Raw genomic sequence first — 14,451 nt, forward strand, 5'->3', positions numbered from 1 at the left:
CCGCCCCTGCCCTACCTCCCCCGCCCGCCACTCTTTCCCCTTCCCCCCAGTGCCTCCTGCCCACCACTGAACAGCTGATTGGCAGCAGTCGGGAGGTGCTGGGGGAGGGAGAGGTGCTGATCTATGGGGCTGCCGGTGGGTGGTGAGCACCCACTATTTTTTCCTTATGTGCTCCAGCCCTGGAGCACCGGTGCAGCCAGTGCCTATGCATTTGAGTAAGGATCAGCCAGCAACGCACCTCAGCAAGACAATGCTAATGCTCCCTCTGCCAGGGTTCCATGTCCAGCCATGGCCACCCCTGATGCTTCAGAGGAAGAAGATAAAACACAAACAAACCCCAGAGCACATTTCGGGGAGGGAGAGGATCCCTTCCTGACCCCTGCTGGTGGCTGGCTGAAGCCCTGAAGCATGTGCGTTAGGAACATAAGCTGTAAACAGGACATGAGCCCCAGAGCTGCTGAGCCCTGCCCCACACCACTCGTATCACCCTGCCATACAACCCCACTGATACATTTGTCCAGCTTGCTCTGAATTAAGTCATTCCCCACCCCCACCCCCAGTTCCTACTGGGGGCTGCTCCAGTCTTGCCCCTCGGATGGTTATAAACCTTTTTCTCATTTCCAGCAGGAATTGGTTCCTGGCCACTTTAGCCACATTTGTGCTTGTGCCCACATGGTCCTTCAGTGCCAGCTGCTTGTCTCCCGCCCTGGTAGCTGCACCCCGATGTCCTGACTAGTGTTGACAGATGTCCAGTTTTCAACTGGCAAGTCCAGTCGAAAGGGGACCTGTCCAGTGTCCAGTCAAATGTACCAAAAGTCCAGTTACCACAGGTAGGAGTGGGGAGACACGGGGTTATCAATCTGCACTAGCCTCTGCTCTGCCAGGACTGCCTCCTACCTGTATGTCATGGGCAGACAGGCTCCGTGCAATGGGCTGCAGCTCCTGCCCCAGCCCTTGAATAGAGGGAGCCCTCCTGTGGGACAGGGAGGTGGAAAGGAACCAGGGAGGAGGAAGGGGGAGTGGAGGGGCGTGGCTTCGGGGAAGAGGCGGGGTAGGGGCGGGGCTTCGGGAAGAAGTGGGGAGTGGGGGCGTGGTTTCAGAGAAGAGGCGGGGTAGGGGCGGGGCTTAGGGGAAGAAGTGGGGTGGGGGCGTGGTTTCAGAGAAGAGGCGGAGCAAGGGCGGGGCTTCGGGGAAGAAGTGGGGCGGGGGAGGCTCTGTTTTTCAGAAAGTTGACAACCCTGGAGAACGAATTCCAGCCCCTCTCCGCTTGCGCTTTGCTGGGCTCAACCAGCCGGTCTCCTCTGCGCAGCCAGGCCCTGCCCAGCCGCCCTGCCCCTGCGCGCTTGCAGCCAGCCCGGGGGACACGGGGCGTGGCCCCACAGTTAACCTGGCACAACCACTTCTGCCCGGATACCGATGACGAGCGGCCGCTGCCTGCGTGCTGATTGGAGGCTGGGACAAAGGGCTAGCTGGGCGATCGCACCTGCTCCCTGGTGCGGCGCAGGAGCCATGCGCTGGCGGGGGCTGCTCCTGGCGCTCTGCGGGGCGGCGCTGGCTGCGGCCGCCGGTGAGTAGAGGTGGGGCTGGGGGGCCGCTGTAAGGCACCGCGCGTCTCGCTCTCAACGCCGGGGTGCGCAGCCTGGGCCGCTTCCGCAGGGGGGGAAGAGACTGGGGTCCCGGGGGTCTCGCAGGGCCCGCTGCCATAATAGCGGGCGCGCCCTAGCAGAGCCCCACTGCCAAGCCCCCCTCCCTGCAGGCCTGGCCTGTTTGGGCCCTGGGGAGGGGCGTGTGCGCACATTTCCGCCCCCCCCCCACACACACACTCACACGCCCAAAGCTCTTGGTCTTCAGATTTTATTTCGTGTGAGTTTTCCTGGGAGTTTATCCCTGTCACATACAAAAGGGGGTGCAAACCAGTGCCAAATACGAACTTCCCACCTTCTGGGTCAGTATCGGGGTGAGGACTGGGGGGGACGGGGGGAAAGCAACAAAGGGGGAAATCTGAGTATTGAAAGTCAAAGGAGCCTCATACGGTGGGTTATTTCATGATCTGCATTGAGGGGTATGCACATGTAGGGGTGTGTTCAGGGCCCGCCTTAGGGGAAATGGCGCCCTGGGCAAACTTGTATTTTGGTGCCCCCGGCTCCCTGAGCCCCCAACTGCTGCACTGTGCCCCCTTCACCCCTAACGCCCCTCCTGCACCCGCGTGGGGAACCTGATCTGGATGCATGGAGCAGCTGGCATTGCTGCTCACTCCCCCCCACTCAAACACTGCTTCTCCATGCACCCCTAGGGGGCTGTGAGGCGGGGAGCGAAGAGCGACATAAGGGCTCCCTGCATCCCGGTCACTTTTCCCCACCTGGGCTGTGTCAGCACAGGAAAGCAACAGCTCCTGATGCCTCGCAGCACAACCCCCAGTGAGGGGGGAGAAAGTGACCTGGATGCATGGAGCACTTGGTATTGCTCTCCCCCACCCCACAGCCCCCTAGGGGCATGGAGGAACATATGGAGTGGGGGGAAGCAGTATCTGTGCATCACCACTCATGCCCCCCCATGTTCTTTGCTGGGAGGGAGCAGGGAGAAATCTGGGCGCCAGCCGCGTAGCCAGGTGGAGGGAACAGGGGGAGCCATCCAATAAAGAAGGTGCCACCCACTGCGGCGCTTTTACTCACCCGGTGGCGCTCCCTCACTCGCACCGGGTGTCTTCGGTGGCACTGAAGGTCCCGCCGCCGAAGACCCGGAGCGCCGCCGGGTGACTAAAAGCGCCGCAGCAGGAAAATTTCCTCAACAGGGGAAAGTTTAAAAGGCGCCAAGACATTGACCAGGCGCCACTTGTGCTCAGTGGGGGAGCGGCCGCTGCCCCGCTCCCCCATCAGCTACGCTACTGCTGGGCGCCCCCCTCAGTGCTCCCCTGCCAGGTGGGAGCAGTTTCTGACTCTACTCCAGCAGCGTGCACCTCTGCGCTGCTGCACAGCACGCCCTGGCCCACCAGCGCCCCTGGACAGTCACCCAGGTGGCCCACCCCTAAGGCCGGCCCTGGTTTCTGTGCGTGTGTGTTTGTATCTTCTCTCTATTGCCTGACGTTAACAGACAGCCTCCCCTTTACACTTAGACTAATTTATTGTTAACAGAAACGCATCGACCTCCTGTCACGGGCTGGATTTTCTTGCCCTAATCAGTACTTCTGTGTACCTGAGTGAGCCAAAATTGGGTGAAAATCAGTAAACACCAAATAACGCCCTACATGCACACCACAGACATGCACACAGGCCACAGACGCCCCAGGTTCCGCTGTAAGCAGTTTGCCCATCCGCCCCTCCCATCCTCAGGGCATTTGGCCATGCGAGGAGCTCTACAGGGGGCAGTTAGCCGCCCCCCGCCAATTGACTCCCCTAATCAAGCCGCTGACTTTCAGAGGCGCAGGCTGAGAGATCATCCTTCCTGATCCCCCCTCGGCACAGTGCCGTGTGAGTTACTGATGGATCCCAGCTTGTCCCTTGCCCAGGATGGGCTTGAGGGAGGGAAGTCTGCTGGTCCCCACTGGGTGACCCTCTTGTCCCCTGAGCAAGGGAGGAAGCCTCTGGTTAACTCAACCTCTCTCCTGTTACTTTAGGGCACCACAGCCTGAATATACTAGTCACAGGAGTCATTGACGAAGAGGGGACCAATCAGTACTTCATGATCGCCAAGCTGGATGATGTTAAGATTGCGTACTACAGCAGTGACACGCGAGAGGTCAGACCCACCCAGGAGTGGGTGGCTCAGGCCGTGGGCTCTGACTATCTCCAGGAAAAGACCCAGAAGTTCTGGAGGTACGAGGAGGGCTCTAAAGGTCATACCAGATGGTGGATGCAGCTGCACAACCAGACGGGCGGTGAGTGTCTGAGAGGTATTGTTATGAATGGACACAAGAGAGCTGCCCGCTCAGAATCACTCCCATTGGGGGATCGGAGCCTCACTGCCCACATCAGAGCTGGCTGGAAAAAGGAATTTTCTTCCGACAGAAAATTTGGTATTCCCAGAAGTGTTTTCATTCCCGATCGGAAGGAAAAGTCAGAAATGGGCGGTTTTCCTGGGAAGGAAATTTTTCAGAGATTCCATCTTGGGAGAATCCCTGGCAGATATCCGGGCAGCTGTGGGATCTTCCCTTTCAATTTCCCCAACACAAAACCAATGTTTTCTGGCAAAATTGCAACTTTCTCACAAAAAATTATAATTGTGCAGATACAGCCTTTTCCAAGGCTAAACGTGTAAGGAACCATTAGGAAAGGGATAGAAAATAAAACCGAAAATACCATAATGCCTCAATATAAATCAGTTGTATGCCCGTGCCTAGAATATTGTGTGCAGTTGTGGTCACCCCAGCTCAAAAAGCGTAGAATTGAACTGGAAATGCTTCAGAGAAGAGCAACAAAGATGATCAAGGGTATGGAATGGCTTCCAGGTGACTAAAAAGATTAGGGCTGATGAGTCTAGAAAAGGGATGAGCAAGGGGAGATATGACAGAGGTCTATAAAATCATGACGGGTGTGGAGAAAGTGAATAGAAAAGAGTTCTTTACCTTTTCCCATAATAAAAAACAGGGGTCACCCAATTAATTTAATAGGTAGCAGGTCTAATGCAAACAAGACTAAGTACTTTCTCACATGACACACAGTCAGCCTGTGGAACTCCTTGCCAGGGGATGATGTGAAGGCAAAAGTATAATTGGGTTGAAAAAAGAATTAGATGAGTTCCTGGAAGATAGGATCCATCAATGGCTAGTAGCCAGGACGGGCAGGGATGTAACCCTATGCTTGGGGCGACCCTAAGCCTTCAACTATCGGAAGCTGGGAGGGGAAGGCAGGGGTGGATCACTCCAAAGTTGCCTTGTTCTGAAAACTTTCCTTGAATCTCTGGTATTGGCTACAGTTGGAGACCTTGGTCTTGCCCAGTATGGCACCTTTTATGTTTAAGGCTATGATTTAGTCATGGGTATTTTTAGTAAAAATCGTGGACAGATCACGGGCAGTAAACAAAAATTCATGGCCCATGACTTGTCCATGACTTACACTATAAATACCCCTGACTAAATCTTGCGGCGGAGGGGTGCTGCTGGTGGGGGGGGTGGAGTCAGCAGCATGAGCTGCTGGGGGCCACTGAGCAGCTGCTGCTCCAGCCATTCCCAGGACCGCTGCGGCTGGTCCCGGGGCTGCCCGAGCAGCTGGCTGCAGAGCCACTCCAGCAGCGGCCGGTGTGGCTGTCCCTGGGGCCCCAGACCCAGCTGCTTGGGCGGCCCTGGGGTCAGCCACACTGGCCACTGTAGAAGTCACAGAAGTTGCGGAAAGTCACGGATTCCATGACTTTCCGTGGCAGACACGGAGCCCTGTGCTCACTGTTGGAGAGACGCCAGGAGCTGAGTAACTGTCTGGCAGGATTCCAACACTTCAGTCCTTCTCATGGTTCTGCTCTGAACCCTCCTGCTTCTCAGCGTCCTCTGGAACTGGTCGCTCGCTCAGCACCGGTCAGAGATGGCAAAGCGCCAGTGTCACTGCTTCAGCCGAGCGCCCCACTGACCCCACCCCACCCTATGGACACGTTTCCCAGATCTCAGTGCCCGGTCTGAACTCTCTCCCTCCCCCGCCTCCAGGGTTTCACACCGAGCAAGTTCACGTGGGCTGCGCTCTGAGCGGCCAGGCCCTCGTGGACCCGAGGTTCCAGTACGCCTACGATGGGAGGGACTTCATCAGCTTTGACGACCAGACGGGGACGTGGGTCGCGGCCGAGCAGCCGGCCTTCCCTCAGAAGCAGAGCTGGGAGACGGGCAAGACGTGGACTCAGTACGTCCGGTGGTACCTGAAACAAGAGTGTCTGGACACCCTGCAGAGCCTGGTGCAGCAGGGGAGTGGGGTCCTGCGGCAGCAGGGTGAGTGAGCCTGCAAGGAGCTAGCAGGGGGTGCGGGAGGGGCACAGTCACACCAGTGGGACTTAGGTACAGAGGTGCCGACTTTCCAATGCTCCAGGGGATGCTTGACCCCCACTCTGCCCCAGGCCCTCCCCCCACTCCACCCCTTCCTGCCCCACCTCTTCCCACACCCGTTCCGCCCCCACTCCAACCCCTCTGCCTCTCCCCACCCTGATCCGCCCCCTTCCCCCTCGTGCACCGCCCCCTCGCTCCTCCCCCTCCCCCTGTGATTCTCCTGCATGACACAGAACAGCTGATCGTGGCGGGCAGATGGCGTTGTGGAGGAGGGGGAGGCGCTGATCGGGAGGGCTGCTGGTGGGTGCTGAGCACCCACCATGTTTTTTCCTGTCGGTGCTCCAGCCCCAGAGCACCCACAGAGCCGACACCTATGCTTGGGTATCTCCAGAAAGGGTGGTGTGGCTGGGCAGATGGACTGTGATGAAGCGCACCTGTGTTCTATTCCAGCTCTGTCCCTGGCCTGCTGGGTCACCTTGGGCCAGTCACAACCCCTCTCTGTGCCTCAGTTTTCTCATCTGTACATTGCGGATAATGAAGCTGACCGTTTTTTGTAAAGTGCATGGAGATGGAGCAATGGCAAGCTTGTCGAGAACTGCGGGTTGTTCTCAATTGTTACCAGTGCAGACAGATTATTAGCTGATGCTAGCAGTTCTGGCTGCCTGGGTGTCTCCATTCTGCAAGCCCTTTCCTGTTGGCTTCCAGCTCCCTCCAACGTCTCCTTTTTTGGCTGAACCGTTTCAGCCCTGGGTTGTGAGTTGATTAATTTTGGCAAGTTTGAGCCAGAAAAGGCCCAGCCATCTGTGCGTGTGAAGGCAGCAGACTGGGAATGGGGCGGGGGATGCATTTTGTCATTCGACAAAGAAAAAACATTTGTCTTGAGTTTCTTTTGCCCAGTGCTAGCACCTCCTCAGTCGAGGGCAGAGGTGTGGAAAGGGCCAGGGACTCGGGGCAGTGTGGCAGCGGGATTGAAGTGCCCAAGGATGCAGAGAGGGGCCTGCTGGGATTTCCAAAGGGAGGCGCCTGACTCCCTGTGAAATCACCGGGGTTAGGCACCGAGGGGGGTTGGAAATCCAACTGGCCCTTAGCCCCCTAAATCGCACGTGCGTGTTTGGAGGGCCCAGTGAAAACCTGCCTGGATGTAGCTGGGTGACAGTGCAGGAGCGTGCGCAGTGAAGGAGACCTGGGCCCAGGCTTCTGCTGGTAACTACCCAGTTCAGCTACACCAATATGAGAAAGGATTAGAACAGAGGGGATTGACACCAGATTAACTAACTCCATTTACAAATCAGTGCAAATGGGTGCAGACCAGGTCTCTCTCACATGTGAATACTACCTGAATTCAAACTGGAACAGGTGCAGAGAAGGGCTACTAGGATGATCTGAGGAATGGAGAGCTCTATCTTATGAGAGGAGACGCAAAGAGGTTGGCTTGTTTAGCCTAATCAAGGAGCGTATGATGGGTCCACCTACGATGATGTGTGGCCCATTGGCGACTGCCAGTAGCAAAAATCCCCAATGGCCAGAGACAGGACATTAGATGGGGAGGGCTATGAGTTGCTACAGAGAATTAATTCCCAGGTATCTGGCTGGTGGGTCTCACCCACATACTCAGGGTCTAATTAATCACCAGATTTGGGGTCAGGAAGGAATTTTCCGCCAGAACAGACTGGCAGAGACCTTGGAGGGTGGGGTTGTTGCCTTCCTCTGCAGCATGGGGCACGAGTCACTGCTGCTTTAAACTAGTGTCAGTGGTGAATCCTCTGTAACTTGAAATCTTTAAATCATGATTTGAGGACTCCAGTCGCTCAGGCAGAGGTTAGGGGGCGGTTCCAGGAGCAGGTGGGTGAGGTTCTGTGGCCTGCAATGTGCAGGAGGTCAGACTAGGTGACCACAATGGTCTCTTCTGACCTTAGTCTATCAGACACGCTGCAGGGCCTTTACCTGTTCTGTTACATGGTCCCAGCCCCTGGCGTCTGGCTAACGCCCTGTGTCTCCTCCCAGTGCCCCCCAAGGTCTCAGTTTCCCGCAGAGATGCCCCCGACGGCTCCATCACCCTCTCCTGCCACACCAGGGGTTCTTACCCCCGTCCCATCCACATCTCCTGGATGCGGGATGGAAAAGACATCCTGGTGGAGAAAGAGTCCAGCGGGATCCTGCCCAACGCTGACGGCACCTACTACATGCAGTCGTCTCTTGAGATCTCCCTGCAGGAGGAGGACAGGCACCGCTATGCCTGCCGGGTAGAGCACAGCAGCCTGGCAGAGCCTGCGCTTGTCTGGGGTAAGGGTGGGGCGAATGGCGGGGGCACAGCCCTCTTGGAGTTTCAGAGATGGGGTGAGCCCCTGTAGCAGAAGGGTCAATATCCTTGCCCATCATTAGTGTGAACTCTTCTAGTCTGGGGATTTGTGTGATCCACAGAAATGGCCGATCCTTCAGAGAATCTGATTTTCTGGCCATGGTGGCATCCAGTGACGGTGAGTTCCACAGGCTGATGTTATTACAAGTGAAAGGCCCAGCTACTGTGTGGTGTGTATGGCTGGCAGTGCCCGGCAGAGTGCTTGGTCTTGTGCCCCATCCCTGTCCACCTCCTGCCTCGGACTTTCCTCTCCTCTGGAGGCCAGGTCTCTGCATAGGCCCTTGGGGAGAGGTTCAAGGCAAAGGCCTGTGGCTGACCCAGGAGGATGGCCCAGTGGGTGCTCCCCTCGCTGACCTGAGTCCTTCTCCGTCCCACAGCCCCTGGGAAGAAGGGCCCCCTGCCCCTCTGGGTCCTGGCCTCCATCGCCCTGGCTGCGCTGGTTCTGGCTGGAGCCGTAGGAGCCAGCGTTACCCTGTGGAGGAGAAAATCAGCAGGTAACAGCTGGTCCCTGTGGAGCTGGGATGTATGCGGGGGCGGCTCGGGAATGGGGCAGCCCAGCCAGCCAAGGGTGAATGGGTCCTCCCACCCCCAAGGAGAGGTGGGGCAGTGCTGATCACAGTAGCCTGGTCCCGCTGGGGGCAGAGTGGGCTCTGTTGTTGACTGGGCATCTTATTGTGGGGGGGTCACTGGGGTAGGGCTGGCCTCGGCGAGGTGCAGTCGGGGTCACGGGGAGCCTTGTGTGTGGGGAAGGGGGAGTTGGGGTCACCATGGGGGAGGGGTTACCCTGCTCCCCTGCACTGATCCTCATTCTCTGCTTGTGTTTCAGGTCCATGGAGACCCAGCTACGCTCTGGCAGCCAGTGAGTAAATCCGGGGTATGGGGCCCAGATGCTCCAGTGCATCATAGGGGGAGGGGAGTAGTGACTGGAGACGAGCACCGATTGCTGTTTACTCTAGGCCTGACAATTCTTGGGCCTGTGGAAATCTGCGGGGCCGTCCCCAGCCATCACCCTTCCCTGGCTCCCCAGGAATCTCTGACACACGCGCTGCCTTCGCTCAAAACCCGGGGAACCCCAAAGAGCGGAAACAGCATCCAAAGGTCACCCCCCAGAGCAAACCTTGGCCAGCATCCCAGCACGCACTGGGTGCCCCTTAGCATGACTCTAGGGACAGGAGTGCAGGCCTGTACCTGGAGCCCCGGGAGATGGTGCGTAGGGTTGTTATGCTCTCTCCTGGAGGCCTGCCCATTGTCAGGACCAGGGGTTTCTGTGCAGAGCTTAGTTTGGGGTCCATGAGGGGGCATGGCAGGGGGAAACCCACAGCTGAATTCCCATCCTCCTTCCCTAGCTGGGGTTCCCAACAGGTAAAGCCACCTCTAAACAAGTGTCTTCTCTCTCTGTACCGCAGCAAAAATTGGAGAAGTTTCTGCTTCCAGGTCTTCATCGGGAACAGACATCCAGAGCATGGGAGCCCGGAGCTAGGTTCAGAGTGGCCCTGGCCATTCAGTGAGGAATTATGGGATGCCACCTCCATCTGTGAGGCAAATGGGCCCGCTTGAAAAAACTGAATGCAAAAATTGTGGTTTGTAGGAAGAAGACTCTTTGCTCTCATCGAGCTCCAGTCTGAGATGCCACCAGCTTTTCTGACACACAAAAATTTGCTCCAAACTGAGCCACTGAGTCTCCAGATATCAGACGGTGGTTGGCTAGCGTCTCTGTATGGAGCAGGACTTGCGGAAAGATGAGGATCTATCCCTCTCTGGCTGTGGCTGAGGGGATGTGGAACGGGTTTTTCCCTATTTCTTTTCCAGTTCTAACTTTTTGCTGGCTTTTCATTTTTAAGCAATGATTTCTGGGGACTGACACACGACCTCCAATGTCTCAGATACCTACAGACCTGCAGACTGCGTGGATTTTTGGGTAACAAAGTGCGATGATGGGGGTTCCCCAATCACAGTAGTGCTACCTCTCCCTTTCCTCATGCTCTGGTCCAGGGGCAGCGCATTATGACAGACGGGGGCATTCCTGTCACCATTTGCTACGAGTGTGACATTTCTGTTTTAAATTTGGACACAAATAAAGTACCTTTGTGATTGGAAAATGTGTTCTACAGCATTAAACCTCGGGGCGAGTGTAGTAACTCCTCGCTTAACATTGTAGTTATGTTCCTGAAAAATGCGACTGTAAGCGAAACGATGTTAAGCGAATCCAGTTTCCCCATAAGAATGAATGTAAATGGGGGGGGGGGGGTGAGGTTCCAGGGAAATTATTTTCACCAGACAAAAGACTGTATACACACACACACACTATACGTTTTAAACAAACAATTTAATACTGTTCACAGCTATGATGATTGTGAAGCTTGGTTGAGGTGGTGAAGTTAGAGGGTGGAAGAGGAAGGGATATTTCCCAGGGAATGCCTTACTGCTAAATGATGAACTAGCACTCGGCTGAGCCCTCAAGGGTTAACACATTGCTGTTAATGTAGCCTCACACTCTACAAGGCAGCACCAATGGAGGGAAGGGAGACAGCATGGCAGACAGAGACACACACCGTGTGTGTGTGTGTGTGTGAGAGAGATGCACTTTGCCCCTTTAAGTACTCTGACCCCACTCTCAGTACATTGCCTTTTTAAGGAGATTGGCAAGTTGAGATGGGAGCTGCAGCCAGGAAGCTCCCTCCATCCTGAGCCCTGTCGTGTCTCCCCCACCACCACACACCCATTCTATGGAGATGGGGTAAGTGGGGTGCAGGGGGACACCCTGACATTAGTCCCCCCTCCCCTCCCCTCCCTCGGCACAGCAAGCAGGAGGCTCTGGGGAGCAGCTCCAAGGCAGAGGGCAGGAGTAGCATATGGCAGTGGAAGGAGGGACAGCTGGACTGCTGGCAATTGATAGCCTGCTGGGCGGCTGCCACACTGGGAACTTAGGGGGGCTGCCGGTCCACCCTGGTTCCAAGCCCCCACCAGCTAGCTGCAACGGGCTGCTCTTCCTGCAAGCAGTGGACAAAGCAGGTGGCTGCCAAAGGACGTTATAAGGGAGCATTGCGCAACTTTAAACGAGCATGTGCTCTAATTGATCAGCAAGGTAACAACATAACATTAACAATCTGCTTTACAAGGCTGCTTGCTGGGTCTGGCAGGAAATGAAACTTACCCTGTTACACTGTCTGCAAAAAGCCATGGCTGCAGCCGTGAATCCTTTGAAGGGCCTCTGAGAGGAAGCTACTTGCTCCATCTGCCTGAGGTTTTTTTAAGGATCCCGTGTTTTTAGATTGCGGGCACAGTTTCTGCCAAGCCTGCATCACCGAGTTCTGGGAGGGACCGAATACAGACATCTCCTGTCCTCAGTGCAGCGAGGCCTTTCCCCAGAGGACCCCAAGGCGGGACAGACAACTGGGGAACTTTGTAGAAATCGCCAAGCAGCTGAATGTCCCAGCAGCAGCAGGAGGAGATTTGTGCAATGTGCACCAGGAGCCTTTCAAACTCTTCTGTAACCAGGACCAAATGCTCATCTGTGTGATCTGCAGAGAGTCCCAGGCTCACCGCGCTCACAGGGTGGTCCCCACAGAGGAGGCTGCCCGGGAGCATAAGGTAGGCCACAGCTGGGCACGACTTTAAGTGAGGAGTTAGTGTGTATGTAAACCCCAGAATGAAGGTGGTGTTATTTCTTTATTAGTCTCATTCCATTACAGATTAGACGGTTTAATCTGATCAGGGCTTAAATTCTTATAGAGTATTTGCCAGAGCCCCCCATGCCCTCCTCCAATATGCTATAAAAACTCCAGGGGGGTTGAAAATATTTACCAGCTGAATTTAAGCCCTGAATCTGAAAATCGATCCCCTGTTCGCCTGTCTCCCATTCTCATCCTCAAGGTTGCCTGTGGTGGCCCATGACTCCACCTCCTCCAGTACCCCTGGGTCTCGGGGGTGGCACGGCATCACCGCAGAGGACAGCGTGCAGCTCCTTGTCAAAGCAGCATGTCTGTGGAGTTCCTGTTCCCCCAAAATATCCCCCCAAGCCTTACACCCCTTTCCTGGGGAGGCTTGAGAATAAACAAGATGAGCACTGACCAACCTTGGGTTTTTAGGACCCTAAAAACCCCAATCAGACTTTCTTAAAAACAACAGAACTTTATTAGAAGAACAAAACAAACTAGTCTTGTAAGATTAGGATGGAAGATAATCTCACAGGCAATTAGCTTCAAAACATAAAGAATCCCCTTCTAGGCAAAACCTTAAAGTTACAAAAAAAAACCCCAAAACAGGAATGCACATTCCCTCCAGCAAAGAGAATTTCACAAGCCAAAAACAAAAGAAAATCGAATGCATTTTCTAGCTAAATTACTTACTAACTCTAAAGGCATTGGATTGCTTGCTTCCTTGATGTGTCTCCAGCAGAGGCATCACACAGACAAAAAAGCCTTCTCTCCCCTCAGATTTGAAAGTATCTTCTCCCCTTATTGGTTTTTTTGGTCAGGTGCCAGCCAGGTTATTTAAGCTTTTTAACCCCTTACAGGTAAGGAGGAATTCTAGGCTACCCTTAGCTGTATGGTTATGACAGTCCTTCTCCTCATCTCCATGGCACGGGGATCACGGCTGGGAGGGGAAGGGAGAGGGGGGAACTTTAGCCAGGCACAGGGAGCCTCTGGAGGAGTTTCTCTCTCTCCGTTCCCCCACCTGTGCCCCATCAGCTCAGCAGCCAGGGCTGCAGCAGGGAGGAGGGACTGATCAGGGCTTCTGCTCCTTTGTCTGTGGTTTGCTTCGGCCAGGCAGAGCTAGAGGGTCACTGACCAGCTGATGCTCGGCTGCTGCTGGATCCTTACCCGAGTGATGGGCAGCTGGGTCCTTGGAGCCAAATGCCCCTGATGTGTGTGGAAATGAGGAAATGGAGGCGTCTCTGATGCCCACTGTGGGGTTACTTTCTTTTGGAGCATTTTCCACACTGAGAACATCTCAGAGGTTACTTCCCAGTGCAGATTTGCAGATGCCTGATACTCCGGGAGCAGCATGCTGAACTTGATCAATTAGGACAAACTGCAAAGCATGGGGCAGACAATCCCCCGTACTGGTGGATATTCCAATACTTAGATTCACCAAACCAGCAACAAAACACCTTCTATGCCTATCTTACTGGTTACCCAGAAGCCAAAACACTGTTCCCTGAAAGCACAGGTAGTCAATTCTTTTTTTCAAGGTCAAAATTTCCTTGTCAAGCTATAGACAAAGTCCACACTCCAGAGAAAATAATAATAAAGAAACCACAACAGTAATGATAATAGATAAATAAAAACATTTCAGGGTTCCATTCGAAAGCATCTGGTTGTCTAGATTTGGCCCATGTCTGCCTATTGACTACCCCTGCATTAAAGACACCCAGCCTTGGGCTCCTGCCCAGACAGCCCAGTTAAATATAATGCGGATTACTGAAAATCTTGTTCATCATCTAAAAAGTTCAGCCAACCCCAAAGGATCGGATACATTACCCAAGAAGTTAAGGAATACTTCAGTTCTTACCCAAATACATGCTTACAGCCAATTCTTATTAACTAAAGTAACACATTAAAAGAAGAAAAGAGAGAGTCTTGATCATTATACACACAGACATGAATAGAGTCCTTAGGGCAGTTTCACAGCAGAGATGGTGCTTTAGAATTGAAGGGTCCTTTTTAGAATCATTTCATCAGGTTCTTGTCCAGATGTGAGCAAACTATGGCCCGCGGGACCATCCTGCCAGGCCCCCAAGCTCCTGGCCGGGGAAGTAGCCCCCGGCCCCTCCCCTGCTGCCCCCCTCCCCCACAGCCGCAGCGCACCCCGCGAGCAGCGAGCTCCTGCCGCTTTGAGTGCCATGGTAAGGGAGTGACGGTGGCGGCAACGGATGTGGTGCGGGGGGGCGGTCAGGGGACAGGGAACGGTTGGATGGGGCAGAGGTTCTGGGGTGGGGTGGTCAGGGGTCGAGGAACAGGGGGGGTTGGATAGGAGTCGGGGCAGTCCGGGGACAGGGAGCGGGGGGGGGGGGTTGGATAGGGGGTGGGGTCCTGGGGGGCCTGTCAGGGGGTGGGGGGTGTGGATAGGAGTCGGGGCAGTCCAGGGACAGGGAGCCGGGGGGGGGGGGGTTGGATAGGGGGTGGGGTCC

The 14,451-nt window shown here is 55.1% G+C and overlaps 2 protein-coding genes across 2 annotated transcripts in view; one reads left to right on the forward strand and one right to left on the reverse strand.

Annotated features, from left to right (window-relative positions):
• Positions 1–14,451, reverse strand: part of LOC141998581 (uncharacterized) — a 97,594-nt gene that overhangs the window by 67,549 nt on the left and 15,594 nt on the right. The gene's annotated exons all lie outside the window — the stretch shown is intronic.
• On the forward strand, positions 1,247–10,429 carry LOC141998498 (class I histocompatibility antigen, F10 alpha chain-like). The gene is made up of 7 exons (XM_074971363.1): positions 1,247–1,567; positions 3,614–3,874; positions 5,630–5,905; positions 7,964–8,242; positions 8,696–8,812; positions 9,145–9,177; positions 9,725–10,429. Exons 1-7 carry the CDS (start codon positions 1,417–1,419, stop codon positions 9,796–9,798), a joined length of 1,191 nt encoding a protein of 396 aa, XP_074827464.1. The 5' UTR covers positions 1,247–1,416; the 3' UTR covers positions 9,799–10,429.

Source organism: Natator depressus, chromosome 14 (assembly GCF_965152275.1).
Source record: "Natator depressus isolate rNatDep1 chromosome 14, rNatDep2.hap1, whole genome shotgun sequence".
NCBI lineage: Eukaryota > Metazoa > Chordata > Testudines > Cheloniidae > Natator > Natator depressus.